The sequence below is a fragment of the Hyperoodon ampullatus genome (genome assembly GCF_949752795.1).
Source record: "Hyperoodon ampullatus genome assembly, chromosome: 15".
NCBI lineage: Eukaryota > Metazoa > Chordata > Mammalia > Artiodactyla > Ziphiidae > Hyperoodon > Hyperoodon ampullatus.
This window is the reverse complement of record NC_136928.1, coordinates 1,707,953-1,720,115: the sequence shown is the minus strand read 5'-3', so window position 1 is coordinate 1,720,115 and position 12,163 is coordinate 1,707,953. Positions and strand designations below refer to the sequence as shown.

General features: G+C 51.1%; 1 protein-coding gene across 2 annotated transcripts in view; it reads left to right on the top strand.

Moving 5' to 3' along the window:
• TET3 (tet methylcytosine dioxygenase 3) overlaps window positions 1-12,163 on the top strand; it is a gene marked incomplete at both ends in the record, with an annotated part of 103,146 nt that overhangs the window by 14,038 nt on the left and 76,945 nt on the right. The window contains 2 exons of one of the 2 annotated variants that reach the window (XM_079721261.1): window positions 496-519; window positions 833-889. In XM_079721261.1, the coding sequence (XP_079577387.1) occupies window positions 496-519; window positions 833-889 (81 nt within the window). Of the gene's footprint in view, window positions 1-495; window positions 520-832; window positions 890-12,163 lie in introns of those variants that run through there. The other variant, XM_079721260.1, reaches the window with a different exon arrangement.

The following is a 12,163-nucleotide window of genomic DNA, read 5'->3' as shown; positions in this document are numbered from 1 at the left end:
CAGGGGCTATTGCTTTTATAGCGCCTAGCACTGTCCTAGCTGCTGCTAGGAGGAGGCAGTTTGCTGGTGTCCTAGGGCTAGACAGTGGCCGGAGGGGGAAGCCTGCCAGCATCTGCTCGACCCCGACGCAGTCTGTCTTTGACCCTGGAGATGCAGAGGATGCCTTGGGTATTACCTTCTGGTCCCCGACTCGGGAGTTGTTGAGGGTGTCCCGGGATCCCCAGCCTGTCGGGGAGCGGCGGCGGGCCTGGGCCACAGCCAGCTAGGCTCCGGCACCCTCGGCTGTGCCCCCGCCTCCCGGCTGGGCAGGTCCAACCCCCGGCGGCCCTGCCCCCGCTCGGCCGGCGGCGGGGATTGGCTGGCGAGCGCGCCGCCCCCTCCACACCAGCCTCGCCGGCGGCGGGGAGGGGAGCCAAGCCGGCAGCTGGCCGCCGCCGCCTCTGCAGTGCCTCCCTCCGTGCGCTCCGGCGGGGATAATGGGAGGCCCGCCGGCCGATGCACCAGAGGAGGCCGGCCGAGGTAGAGCGGGCAGGGCGGGGAGGGACGAGGCTAGACCGGACGCAGGAGGAGGGGCAGAGCCCTCCTGGATCCTGGGAGGGTGGAAAACGGAGACAGGAAAACAAAAACACTCTGGACGGCGAATGAGCCCCTCCACCGCGCGTCTGGGCGGCAGCTGGAGGCAGGAAGATGGTCCCTGCCGTCCTTTCTCTCCGAGGCCCCCTGCCTCCCCGGCTCCCTCTCTCCCTGCAGCGGAGCTGGGGCTGCAGCGGAAGGACTTTGCCGCTTTCCTGGTGTCAGCCTGGCTCATCAGTCTCTCCGGCTTCTTTTGCAGGTGGAAATAAAGGCTGGTGAAGGAGCCGGGCCGTGGAGGCAAGGGGCTGCTGTCAAGGTACCGTGTGTGTGTGTGTGTGTGTGTGTGTGTGTGTGCGTGTGCGTGTGTGTGCGTGTGTGTGTGTGTGTGTGTGTGGTAGAGGTGAAGTGTTTGATGGGATTGGATACACATAAAGGGTCTCCTCTGGTGATCCCTTAATCTCCCACTGTGTGTGTAGCAGCCGCTGAGGGGGAGGGGCGGCGGGGGTGTGGGCGGCCAATGAATTCTCGGGCCTGTGTGGGTTTTGTTTGGATTCTTTTTGCTTTCTCAGCTGGATGGTTTGGGTGCCGTTGGGATTGGGTTTGTTGAACTGGTTTTTTTTTTTTTTTTTTTTTTTTAAGACATGCAACCCACTCCCACCCTTGCCTCTGGAAATCTCTCGAGACTGTCCCTGCCACTGTTGGTTTGCATCCAATCTGCAGAAATCCCGGGCGGGGGCTGGTGGGGGGAGAGGTTAAGGGGGAGGGGGAATTGTGCTCCTGAGTCTGAAGCTGATAGGGTGTCATTAGTCATGCTGCTGTCACCATGGAGATGGCTGGAGGAGAGGAGGTGGTGGGGGTGAGGATATTTTGGGTAGGGTGGGGGCTGATGCAACATCATGACTGGGAATCCTGCAGGCGGTCCGCTGCTGTTACTCTGTGCAGCTTGGTGTCCGGGGGGCTGGAAGGGAATGTTACCAGGTGCGTGGGAAGTGCAGAAGGGGGCACTGAGCTTCTCCGTGTGGTTGTCTCAGGGCCAGGGCTGGGGTATTTGGGGCAGGGCAGAGTCTGTGGAATATAAGCCATTACGAGGAAACACAGATGTTCCTCCCTGGTTGGCAGGGACCAGGATCAGTAGGTTTCCTTGGGCTTTGCCCTGTTTTCAGGGCTGGGGATCCGCCGTGAGTTTGGGATTACTCAGCAGTATCCTCTGCTGGCCCAGGGTGGAGAAAACAGAGCAAGAGGCAGCTCAGCGTGGCTGCCTCTCACGTCAAGAGAAGAGAGGCTGGGGAAGGAGTGTAGGGACAGGTAGGCGGGGCAGGACTGCATGAGACTTCTCGGAGGAGGGAGCCCGTTCCTGCCCTTGCCTCAGCTCATCCTCTCCGTCAGCCCCTGGAGCCTGTGAGGAGCTGGGGAATCTGGTTGCTTGGGTAGCAGGTGGGTGAGCTGCTCATGTCCCCAGATGCTCTGAGATCTTTCTCCCTGGAAGTCCTCCTCTAGCTTCCTGGGAAAACTGCGGGAAGCTCCCTGGAGGCGCTGGAAGTGCCACCCTCACTGCCTGGGTGGGGACGCTGTCAGGGAGGGGCTCTGCTTTCCCAGAGGGGATGGGGGCTACTGGGTGAGGCTGCGGGGTGCATCAGGAGCTGGGGTGGTTCCCTGGCTTCCTCCCAAAGGAACTTACAGCAAGGAAGTACTTGGGGGAGGGCAAGAATTTTGCTTCTGGGAGAAGGACAAGAGCCGGGTGGCAGTGGCTCCCCTGGGGAGCTGGGCAAGCCGTGCTGAGGATGCTAGTGGTGGGTGACCACCTGGGACAAGTCCGCGGTAGGCCCCTGAGGCAAGTAGAGGGGGTTGATCCTGGCGATGCTGTGCGTGGGAAGGAGAGAGCTGTGAGCTCACTCCACACGCCGTCTCCGGTGAAACCCCCAGGTGTCACCTCCACTTCCGCCTCTGGCGGCCCACTGCTGTAATCACCTGTGTGCTGTTGAGGGCTGTGGACACGGAGATCATGGAGTACACCTGTTCTGCCCCCCACCCTGGGGAAAGCAGGACGAGGGGACGAGGACGGATAGGCTCAGGGAAGCGGCAGCTCCCTCCCTCCCTCTGTGTCTTTGGCCTGTGTCTGTGTCTGTCAGCCAGAGCTTCTCTCTCTGCTGGGAGGAAGCACTGCTGGCAGGTTTGTTTGCTCCGGAAAGCACCCCCTCCTGCCTAACGGTGGCTTCTCCTCAGGTCTTTCCACGTGTGTTCTCCATTCCTCCCTGCCTGCGTTCCGCTGTCCCTGCCGTCCTGCTGGAAGCTCCCAGCTTAACACCACCACCCTCAGTGTTGTGGGCACAGAGCAGGGCTGCCTGGAAAAACAGAGGACACCCTTCACACATATCTTCCTCCTTCCCCCTTCTCAGAGTGGGGCCTGAGCTGGCAGCTTTTTAAAATTATTTATTTATTTATTTTAAAAAATGTATTTATTTTGGCTGTGTCAGGTCTTAGTTGCGGCACGCGGGATCTTCGTTGTGGCATGTGGGATCTTTCGTCGCCGTGCGCGGGCTCTCTAGTTGTGACATGCAGGCCCTAGAGCTCACGGGCCCTAGAGCGCGGGCTTAGTTGCCCTGCAGCATGTGGGTTCACAGTTCCTGTGTCCCCTGCATTGGAAGGTGGATTGTTGACCGCTGGACCACCAGGGAAGTCCCTGGCGGCGTTTTTAAAGCTCTGAGGTGTTTGTGCTCGTTGTCACTGTTAAGTTGTCTGTTGGAAAAGCCTCTCTTCCTCTCGGTCCGGCTTGCCACTGCCAGCAGGCACTTGGATCTGAGCCCCTGTTTCTGGTGCCACCTTCCCCCCAGATAGTTTTCTTAGGCGGCCAGTTGAGTGTGGTGTCCCACATACCCTGGTGGAGCAGTTTTGCTAGATCCTCTTCCGTCAGGAGGTGGTGGTGTAGGAAGATGTGTGTGGCGTGTGAGCTCCTTCAGATCAGGCAAAGACTCTGGGACACAGGACAAAGGGGTCTCCCAGTCTGTGTTCCCACAGGATGGGCACAGGGTCACAGGATGGGTAAGGCCCCTGGGTGAAGGGTATCCAGCAACCAGTGGCACCGTGCTCATCTACTGTGTGCTGCGTCCTGCCAGGGTTTCAAGAATATTCATGATGTCGGGTGTGCGTCGTGCCTAGCACAGGCATAGAGTTGAGCTTGATGAACGCACGTGGTCACTTACTGTCTAGTGTGTTACGTGTCTACCCACGATACCCCAAGGAACATGCCATAGCGTACGCTGTTGCCACTGCCTCCCTCTTCGCAGCCTGGACAGGAGTGCGTGCCCAGTGCCGGCAGCCCCAGGCTGCCCCGCTCTCGGGCTCCACACTGCTGCCATGCTCTGCCCCGTGGGAACCCTCCACTGGCTGAGGGTGTGTGGAAGCGATTCGGGAGCTGTGCCCAGGATCTCTGCCTCCTGTCTCTCCTGTGGACCCCCGCGCCTTTTGTCACGGATCTGTGCCCCTCGACGTTCCGCACACCGTGGGTCGCTCCTACGAGTTCTTTCTCGCCTGCTCTTCCCACTCTCCAGCCCTCTGTGTGGGCCCAGCGGGAAGTCTTTGCTCTCTGAGGTACGTTTACGAGCAGTAGTGAACTTGGGGAGATACGGAAGCAGGTGGGCGTATTAAACGACGGTAGGAAAGGAACCAACCAAGAGGATTTCAGAGTTGAGTTTGAGGATGGAAAGAGAGGGCTTCACCACGCACAGTAAGCGGTAGAGTTAGAGTCCCGGAGCTCAGCTCCACCTCCTTGGTGACCCCAGCCATTTTTTACTGTTGTGGGACAGCGGGAAGAGTTTGTAGTACAGATAGGTGAGTGAGCCCAAGGGACAGCCTTCCTGCCCACCACGGTGCAGGCCCCGGAGCTACCTGCAGGGGTCACTGTGATGGCTCCTTAGCCCCCTTGCTGGGCTGGCTGAGGAGGGACCTAGGTGCTGGGCTCCCTCCAGCTGTAGATGGACATTTCTGCTAGAAACCATCATTGTGGTCTTGCCAAGTCCCTTCCCATGCCCCCGAGGCTGTAGCACATAGTTTGGCTGGCTGGGGATGGGGCCAGGGAGTATAGGGAGGCCTTGGTCAGGCTCAGCTTTTGGGTATCTTGTCTTTCCCACCCTGACCTCCTGGGCTTTTGGCCTCGTTTTCTCTCCTACTCTGGCATCTGGCAGTCAGCTGAGGACTCCCCCTTGTTACCAGCCTGTCTGGAGCTTCTGAGGAGGAGATAGCTTCCTTATGGATTAGTTTAGGAAGCCGCTGGGCAAATAGAGATGGGGTGGCTGAGACAATTAAAATCCACAGATTATCATGCTATCCAGAACTGTGATCCTATTCCCATTCACTTTATCTCCCTTTCTTCCTCCCTTTGTCTTTCTGCATTTACTGAGTGCTTACCATGTTCCAGGTATAGTACTAGGTCCTGAAAAATAAGAGAAATCATTATGATTTGATATTCACAATATCACTAGAAGTAAGAGACATTGACCAAATTGCCTAAAACTGTAACACTGAGTGCGAAAGCCATCACTGGCAACTGTTGTTGTTGTTGTTTTTAAATACAGTAAATGCTTCTGATCTTTGTGTTGGGGTTGTGAACTAGCACGTGGCAGACCAAGCCTCTCACCCCCGGCCAGCCCTGCTCTTTACATCTGCTTTCATCATTGACTTAGTGGACCTCAAAGGACTTTGAAGGAAGATCAACATGCCAACCGTGTATTCAATAAGTTAGTGTTTCCAGGATCTGGCGATTACAGATTAGGGTAGTGGGGTCAGAAATGGACCAGCGGAGACGATAGCTTAATATTTTTTTTTTTTTTTTTTTTTTTTGCGGTACGCGGGCCTCTCACTGTTACGGCCTCTCCCGTTGCGGAGCACAGGCTCCAGACGCGCAGGCTCAGTGGCCATGGCTCACGGGCTCCGCGGCATGTGGGATCTTCCCGGACCGGGGCACGAACCTGCGTCCCCTGCATCGGCAGGCGGACTCTCAACCACTGTGCCACCAGGGAAGCCCCTGTTTGTTTTTTATTTTTAAAATTTACTTTTATTTTTTTGGCTGCATTGGGTCTTCATTGCTGCACGCGGGCTTCCTCTAGTTGAGGCGAGCGGGGGCCACTCTTCGTTGCGGTGCGCGGGCTTCTCATTGCGGGGGCTTCTCTTTGTTGCAGAGCACAGGCTCTAGGCGGGTGGGCTTCAGTAGTAGTGGCTCATGGGCTCCAGAGCGCAGGCTCGGTAGTTGTGGCGCACGGGTTTAGTTGCTCTGCGGCATGTGGGATCCTCCAGGACCAGGGATCGAACCCGTGTCCCCTGCATTGGCAGGCGGATTCTTAACCATTGCACCACCAGGGAAGTCCTGATAGCTTAATTTTGAAAAGAAGGTGTTGGCTTTAGATGTGTTGGGTTTGAGATTCAGGAAAGGCTGGAAGAAAATACTGTGCCTGGGCAGTTTACCTTGAACCTGAAATTGTCTTCTACTCATTTGAAGTGTGTGGGTCCTGGAGCCCTTACTGCTTTAGGAGTGCCCACGAGGCCACTGGCTGGGAAGAGGAGGATGAGAAGTGCGTTGTCCAGTTTCTTTTCCTGTCTGATCCCAACTCTCCTACTCTTGGGTTCGTTCATTAGCCATGCGGCAGTCCCTGGACTTTAGTCTCCTCTGTAAAGTGAAGCGGTTGTCTCCACAGTTAGTTTTTCTCAAACTAAAAGGGGGGAAGGACCTTTTTCCTAATTTCCAAAATATTGCAGACCAAAACAGGTCCTACTTTGTACAATGAGTTGGCAGCTCTGGCCATGTGTGGCTCCCCTCAGGAGTTCAGCACCATCTAGACCAATCTGTTAGCCATCGGACGAGGTGGTCCAGCGAACATACACTTGGACGGAGCAGCAGGTTCAACTTGCAGTGCTGGTTTCTAAAGGCTTATTCTTGGTTCCTGTGTTTATATTGTGGTGAACTGGTGATAAACAGTTCATGGGCCGTTCCCTGAACAGCACTACTTTAGAACTTTGCTTCTGGGGCAGCAGAGGGTCTCTGCTTTGACCCCCGTCCTCCATAGTCTCAGTCTTGGGGACAGAGCCGCCACTTGGAAGAGTAGAGATCTTGCTGCCCGCGAATTCTCTTGGAATACCCCCAAAGATTGTACTTGCATCTCAGCCTCTGTAGATCAGGATGCCTCCTGTCTGCCCTTTTATATCTGCAAGTCTCAGGTTCTCATGGTGGATCGTCAGAACCCGTGGGGCAGGACTCTGTGTGTGTGTGTGTGTGTGTGTGTGTTTGTGTGCTGCATGACTTAGAGGAAGAGAACAGTTAAGGCTGAGGCCAGGCCCCTGTAGTTGCCAGAGTGAACTTGGGCCCTGCCAGACACTAAAGCTCCATTGCCTTGGGCAGGGTACCTTGACTTCTGAGCTTTCTCCATTTGGTGTCTTGAACAAGTTCAGGCTGGGTGAAGAGGGTGTTGCCTGACGGTACCAGGCTCTGCTGGACCCAGAGCCAGGAGACGGTGCCTTCCCAGTTGGGATCGTTGTTGCCCTGCACCAGAACTCTGGTGGGGAAATACAGAAATGGGTTTTCAGTGGAGTGCTGGAGGCTGTGCTCAAGAGATGCCTACCCTCTTTTTCCTGGCACTGCAGATTCCTTTCTCTTCTCCACCTGTGCTCTCCATCCTAACATGCTCTTCACGGCCTCAGCCCGTCCCCATTCTCACCCCTCGTGCTTTGAACTCAGCCCTAAGTAGACTGAGCAGAGTGAGGGCCTCCAAGCGCACTGCTTTGCAGGGCATGGGTCAGAGTTATCTAGGAGCTTGTAAAAATGCTGCAGGGCTGCCAGGCCGAGATAGCCATCTGTTGGGGTCACACCTGTGGGTTCCTGTCACATAACTAGGTAGAATGGATGCAGGATGACTGGGTGTGGGAGCCCCAGCGGTGAGTGTTGGAACCTCTCAGCAGGTGGGTTGCGTGGCGTCCCCTTTTCACTGCCCCTACCGCGTGTCCCTGAGCCAGGTCCTACCTGATGACTGAGCTATACACTGACCTCTGCCCTTTTTTCCACTGTTACTTCTCCTCGGTTCCTGTTTTCCAGCTGTGAGTTCCCAGTGGTGTCATTTGGACCCTGGGTAGTAGTTAGGGCTTAGTTCTGGGGTTGTGTGGTTGGAGTGGTATATGCCTTGGGGCTGTATTGACAAGTGATCTGGAGCAGTCTGAACACCCCGCTGGGTGCCAGAGCCCAGGGTTCAGTGTCCAAGCCCTGGGAAGCCCCTCCCCCTTACTTTCCAGAGGCTGCCTCGTCCATGTGCGGGGCATTGCTCCTCACTGGGTCTCTGCTGAGGTCTGGGGAAGCGGCGTGTGGAGGAAGACCCGGGCGGGTGGCAGCGCACTTCAGCCCTAAATACTTGGTCTCCTCCACAGCCTCCACCAGGACGTGCAGGGGCCACGCTTCAGCTTGCCTCCAGAGTTTCCAGCAGCCAGGCCCTCTGGTTCAACTAGTTCAGTGCGTATTAGAATCGTCTGTGGAGCTTTTGAAAAAGAAAATATCAATGTCTAGGCCTCAGACCCAGAGAATCTGATGTAATTGGTCTGGGGTGGAGCCCAGGCCCCAGCATTTTTCAAAGCTCCGCAGGTGATTTAAATGTGCACTCAGGGTTGAGAGCCACTGCTCTCATTCATTTTGGCTTTCCCCGTGTCTCCTATATCCCTGGCTTGTCCTGGAATTTTTTTTCTCATCTATTGATAATTATAGTGAAGATCTTCCCAGATGCTGTATTTATTAAGACGACGAGACATGTCAGGCAGAACACTGGATTGAATGTTCTGTTCCATGAAACTGATCCATAAGTTCATATTAAAACCAGAATTTAAGAGGGCAGTTCTGTAGCTGATGACGGAAACTCAGTGTCCTCCTCTCAGCTTTTAATTTTAAAAAACTTTTATTGAAGGATAGCACACCCACAATAAAAGCACATACCGTGTACAGCTTGGTGAGTTTTCACAAAGCAACTACACCTGTGTCACCAGCATCTGGATCCAGAAATGAGTACCCTCACCCCATGCCATTGTTCAGAATTTCTGAGGCATTTGGGCAAAGTAGGTGAAGCTATGCTTAGTATAGCAGTGTTTGCTTGCTTTGGGCCTGGAGGGCTTCAGCTGGGCCTCTCTCAGGAGCACCTTTGCATGCCCGTGTGGGTGTTCCTGACACGGAGTGGATTTCGAGGTGACAGGGCGCGAGGCAGAGGACTCCTGCAGGCCCCTCCCCGGTGCCACCCTCTCTTCTCTCTGCCCTTTGCTTCCTTTTCCACCTTGGCCTTTAGGCCTGCCAGTCCTCAATCTTGGCTAAATCCAGAAGTCTGTAACATTTTTTGGCTTTTTAATCTCTTTTTTGATTATATAGATACTGTTCCTTGGAAAAATTATAAAATAGAAATAAATAGAAGGGAAGAAATTTGTCCACAACCCACAACCGGTTTAACCATTTTTAACTGGAATATCCCTCTGCACTCGGTTCTGTGCACACTGGATGCTGTTCCGTGTTCTTTATAAAAATGGAGTCATGCTGCATTATAGCCCACTTTTCCCTACGTAATAACTTACTGCAGCGCTATCTGTTGAGCACCTACCATGTGTGTGTCTCATGGGGCAAAGTTTTCATAGTTCTCTCTCTCATAGTTCTCATGACAGCTCCAAGTCAGATGGTGGTAGCCCCACCTTTCAGATAAGAAAACTGGGATTCAGGACAGTAGTATGACCAAGGGCCCACGTTTCATAAGGGGGTGGAGCTGGAATCGAGGCCAGGGATGTCTTTTTAACAGGGTTTGAAGATAAAAGATATTTCTCCTTCACCTACTGATAAGGTGAACTGTGTTAATACGATTCTTAATACTGAACTATCTTTGAATTCCTTGAATGTACCATGGTGGGTAATGGGGAATTTTTTTAAACATGCTGTTTTGATTTGATTTATTAATGTGGGAGTTTAGCATCTATATTTGTGAGTGAGGTTGATCTATAATTTTCATTTTGTGTTTTTATTGTCAGATGTTGGTATTAGAGTAATGGTAACTCCATATAATGCATTGTGAAACTTTTATTCTTTCTTTATGCTCTGGAACAGTTTAAATAGTCATTTTATTCCTTAAGGATTTGGAAAAAAAAATCTGCTGATGAAACTTTCTGAGCCTGGTACCTTTTTTGATGGATGGGTCTTTGCAGCTTTCAGATGTTTTTCCCCCTGTGGCTGTTGGTACAAAACATTTACTTTGCCTTTTCCATGAGCTCTGTTTTCAGATTTATTATTGATAGCATAATGCATATATGGTTATTGGTTTTCAATTTCCTCAGTATCTGTGACTTTTTCACTTTCTTAATTTCTGATGTATATTAATTTTGTCTCTTTTCCTTCCTTAGCTTTGCCAGTTTTATGTGATATAAAAGCAGATTTGTCAGTTGTGCTTTCTGTTTTCTAAAGCATTAATTTCTGCTTTAGTCTTTATTAGTTGTCTTTTTCTTAGGTTTATTTGGTATGTACTTTTTCTTTTTCTTTCTTTAAAATATTTATTTATTTATTTGGTTGCACCGGGTCTTAGTTGCAGCTCGCCAGCTCCTTAGTTGCGGCACTTGGGCTCCTTAGTTGTGGCGTGCGATCTCTTAGTTGCAGCATGCATGTAGTATCTAGTTCCCTGACAAGGGATCAAACCCGGGCCCCCTGCATTGGGAGCACAGAGTCTTATCCACTGTGCCACCAGGGGAGTCCCCAGTATGTGCTTTTTCTAGATTCTCAGTTGGATCCTTAGGACACTCTATTTTTTCTATCTTTGTCTGCTTTTTTCTTCTTTGATCACAAACACATTTAAAAATATGACTTTTTCTCTAAGTTATACTGTGGCCTCCTTCTCCAGGTTTTGATATTTTATGTCTGTTGGAGTTCTTGGGGAGATGCCGATGACTTATCCAACCTGAAAATACCACGTCCTGATGTAGCCTGACTCCCTTCCTCCTAACACAGGCCTAGTAGAGAATCCCTGTATGTGGAAAAATGCCAAGGCCAGACAATGCAGTGCCTGCTTACTTTTGGGGGCTTTGTCTCCAAACCCCTAGGAAGGGACCTAGTAATAGCTTACCAGCTTAGCAGACGGGACCTGTGGAAAACTTTTTTTTAAAACCTAATAAGCAAAATCAATTTGAATTGCTAGGACCAGAGCATATCCTAAGCCCAAATTGAAGTTTTAATAGTATTTAGAAAAGCCTCACACATTAGCACGAGAGAAAATGAAGCTAGAAGCTAAGGATAGAGAGAAAGAAACGTTTGACCTAGAGCTCATGGCCTAGCTGAGCTGGCCTAGGCTGCAGGTTCAAGTCTTGCTCCCTGTTCTTTTATGCACCTCTAGGAGCTGTGGCCCAGTTGGTGTCCTTGAGGCTGTGAATAATGTCCTAAGATGGAGAGGACAGTAGAAGACAAGTGAGGGATCCATAGTGCTAGGAGAAACAGGGTGGGCATCTCTCTCCTCCTGTGCTCCGCTGAAAATCCATTTCTGTGTTCCCTCCTAGAACTCGGGGTGCTGGCAACAGTGGTTCCAATTAGGAAGACAGAGTCTCCCCTCTCTGGGTGCAGCAGGGCCTGGTGTGGTGGGGGGAGGCCTCTGTAGCCAGCCTGAACTTGTTCAAGCCAGCAGAGAAGGACTTGGCCCAGGGGTCACACTAAGGGGAGACAGTGCAGCACTTTGGTGGGTAGAGTTTCTCACCCTTTATCTTGACTCCCTAGAGGACACTAAAGGCCAGGGGGAGGGTATGGGCAGGGGACAGAGAAGGGATGAACTTCGAGTTCAACCTAGAGACCGATGACAAAATTATTATTATTCTTTCTTTTTCTTTTTTTCTCCAAAATGGAAAAGAAATTTTTGGACTTTAAATAAAAGTAGTACAAGCCCATTTAAAGAAATAAAATAATATCAAAGTATGTAAACTGAAAACTGAAAATCCCTGCATCTTCTCCATCCCAGTATAATCTCTATTAACAATCCAAAATGAGTACATGACCCCAAAATGAGCACATGAACGTAATGCCTTTCCTGCAGTAATGTGTTCGTACTATACCTTTTTGGGGGTACTCTTTTTTTTTTTTTTTTAAATACAGTATATTTTATTTGTTTTTAAAATTTTTATTGGAGGATAGTTGATTTAAAATGTTAGTTTCTGCTGTACAGCAAAGTGAATCAGTTATACTTATCGGGCAATCTTTTATTTGCTCATAATATGTTGAGGCTGTCTTTCAGTGTTGGTACACTTATCTTAGCCTTCTAAATGGCTGTGGAGTCTTTCATTTTATGGGTTAATTGTAATTAATTGTTTCCTATTGATGGACACTTACAGTTACAATTTCTTGCAATTATAAATGATGTAGTAGTTTACATATTTGTACAGATATTTGGGGGTTATTTGTTCAGGTGTTTGTATAGGACAAAATCATATGAATGGAGTTTTAATTGACACCACCAAATTACCCTCCAAAATGTAATTTGATAATATCTATCAAATTTGCTCTGCTACTAACACTGAACGAGGAATTACCAGTTTTTAGTTTTTGCCAATTTGGTAGGTGAAA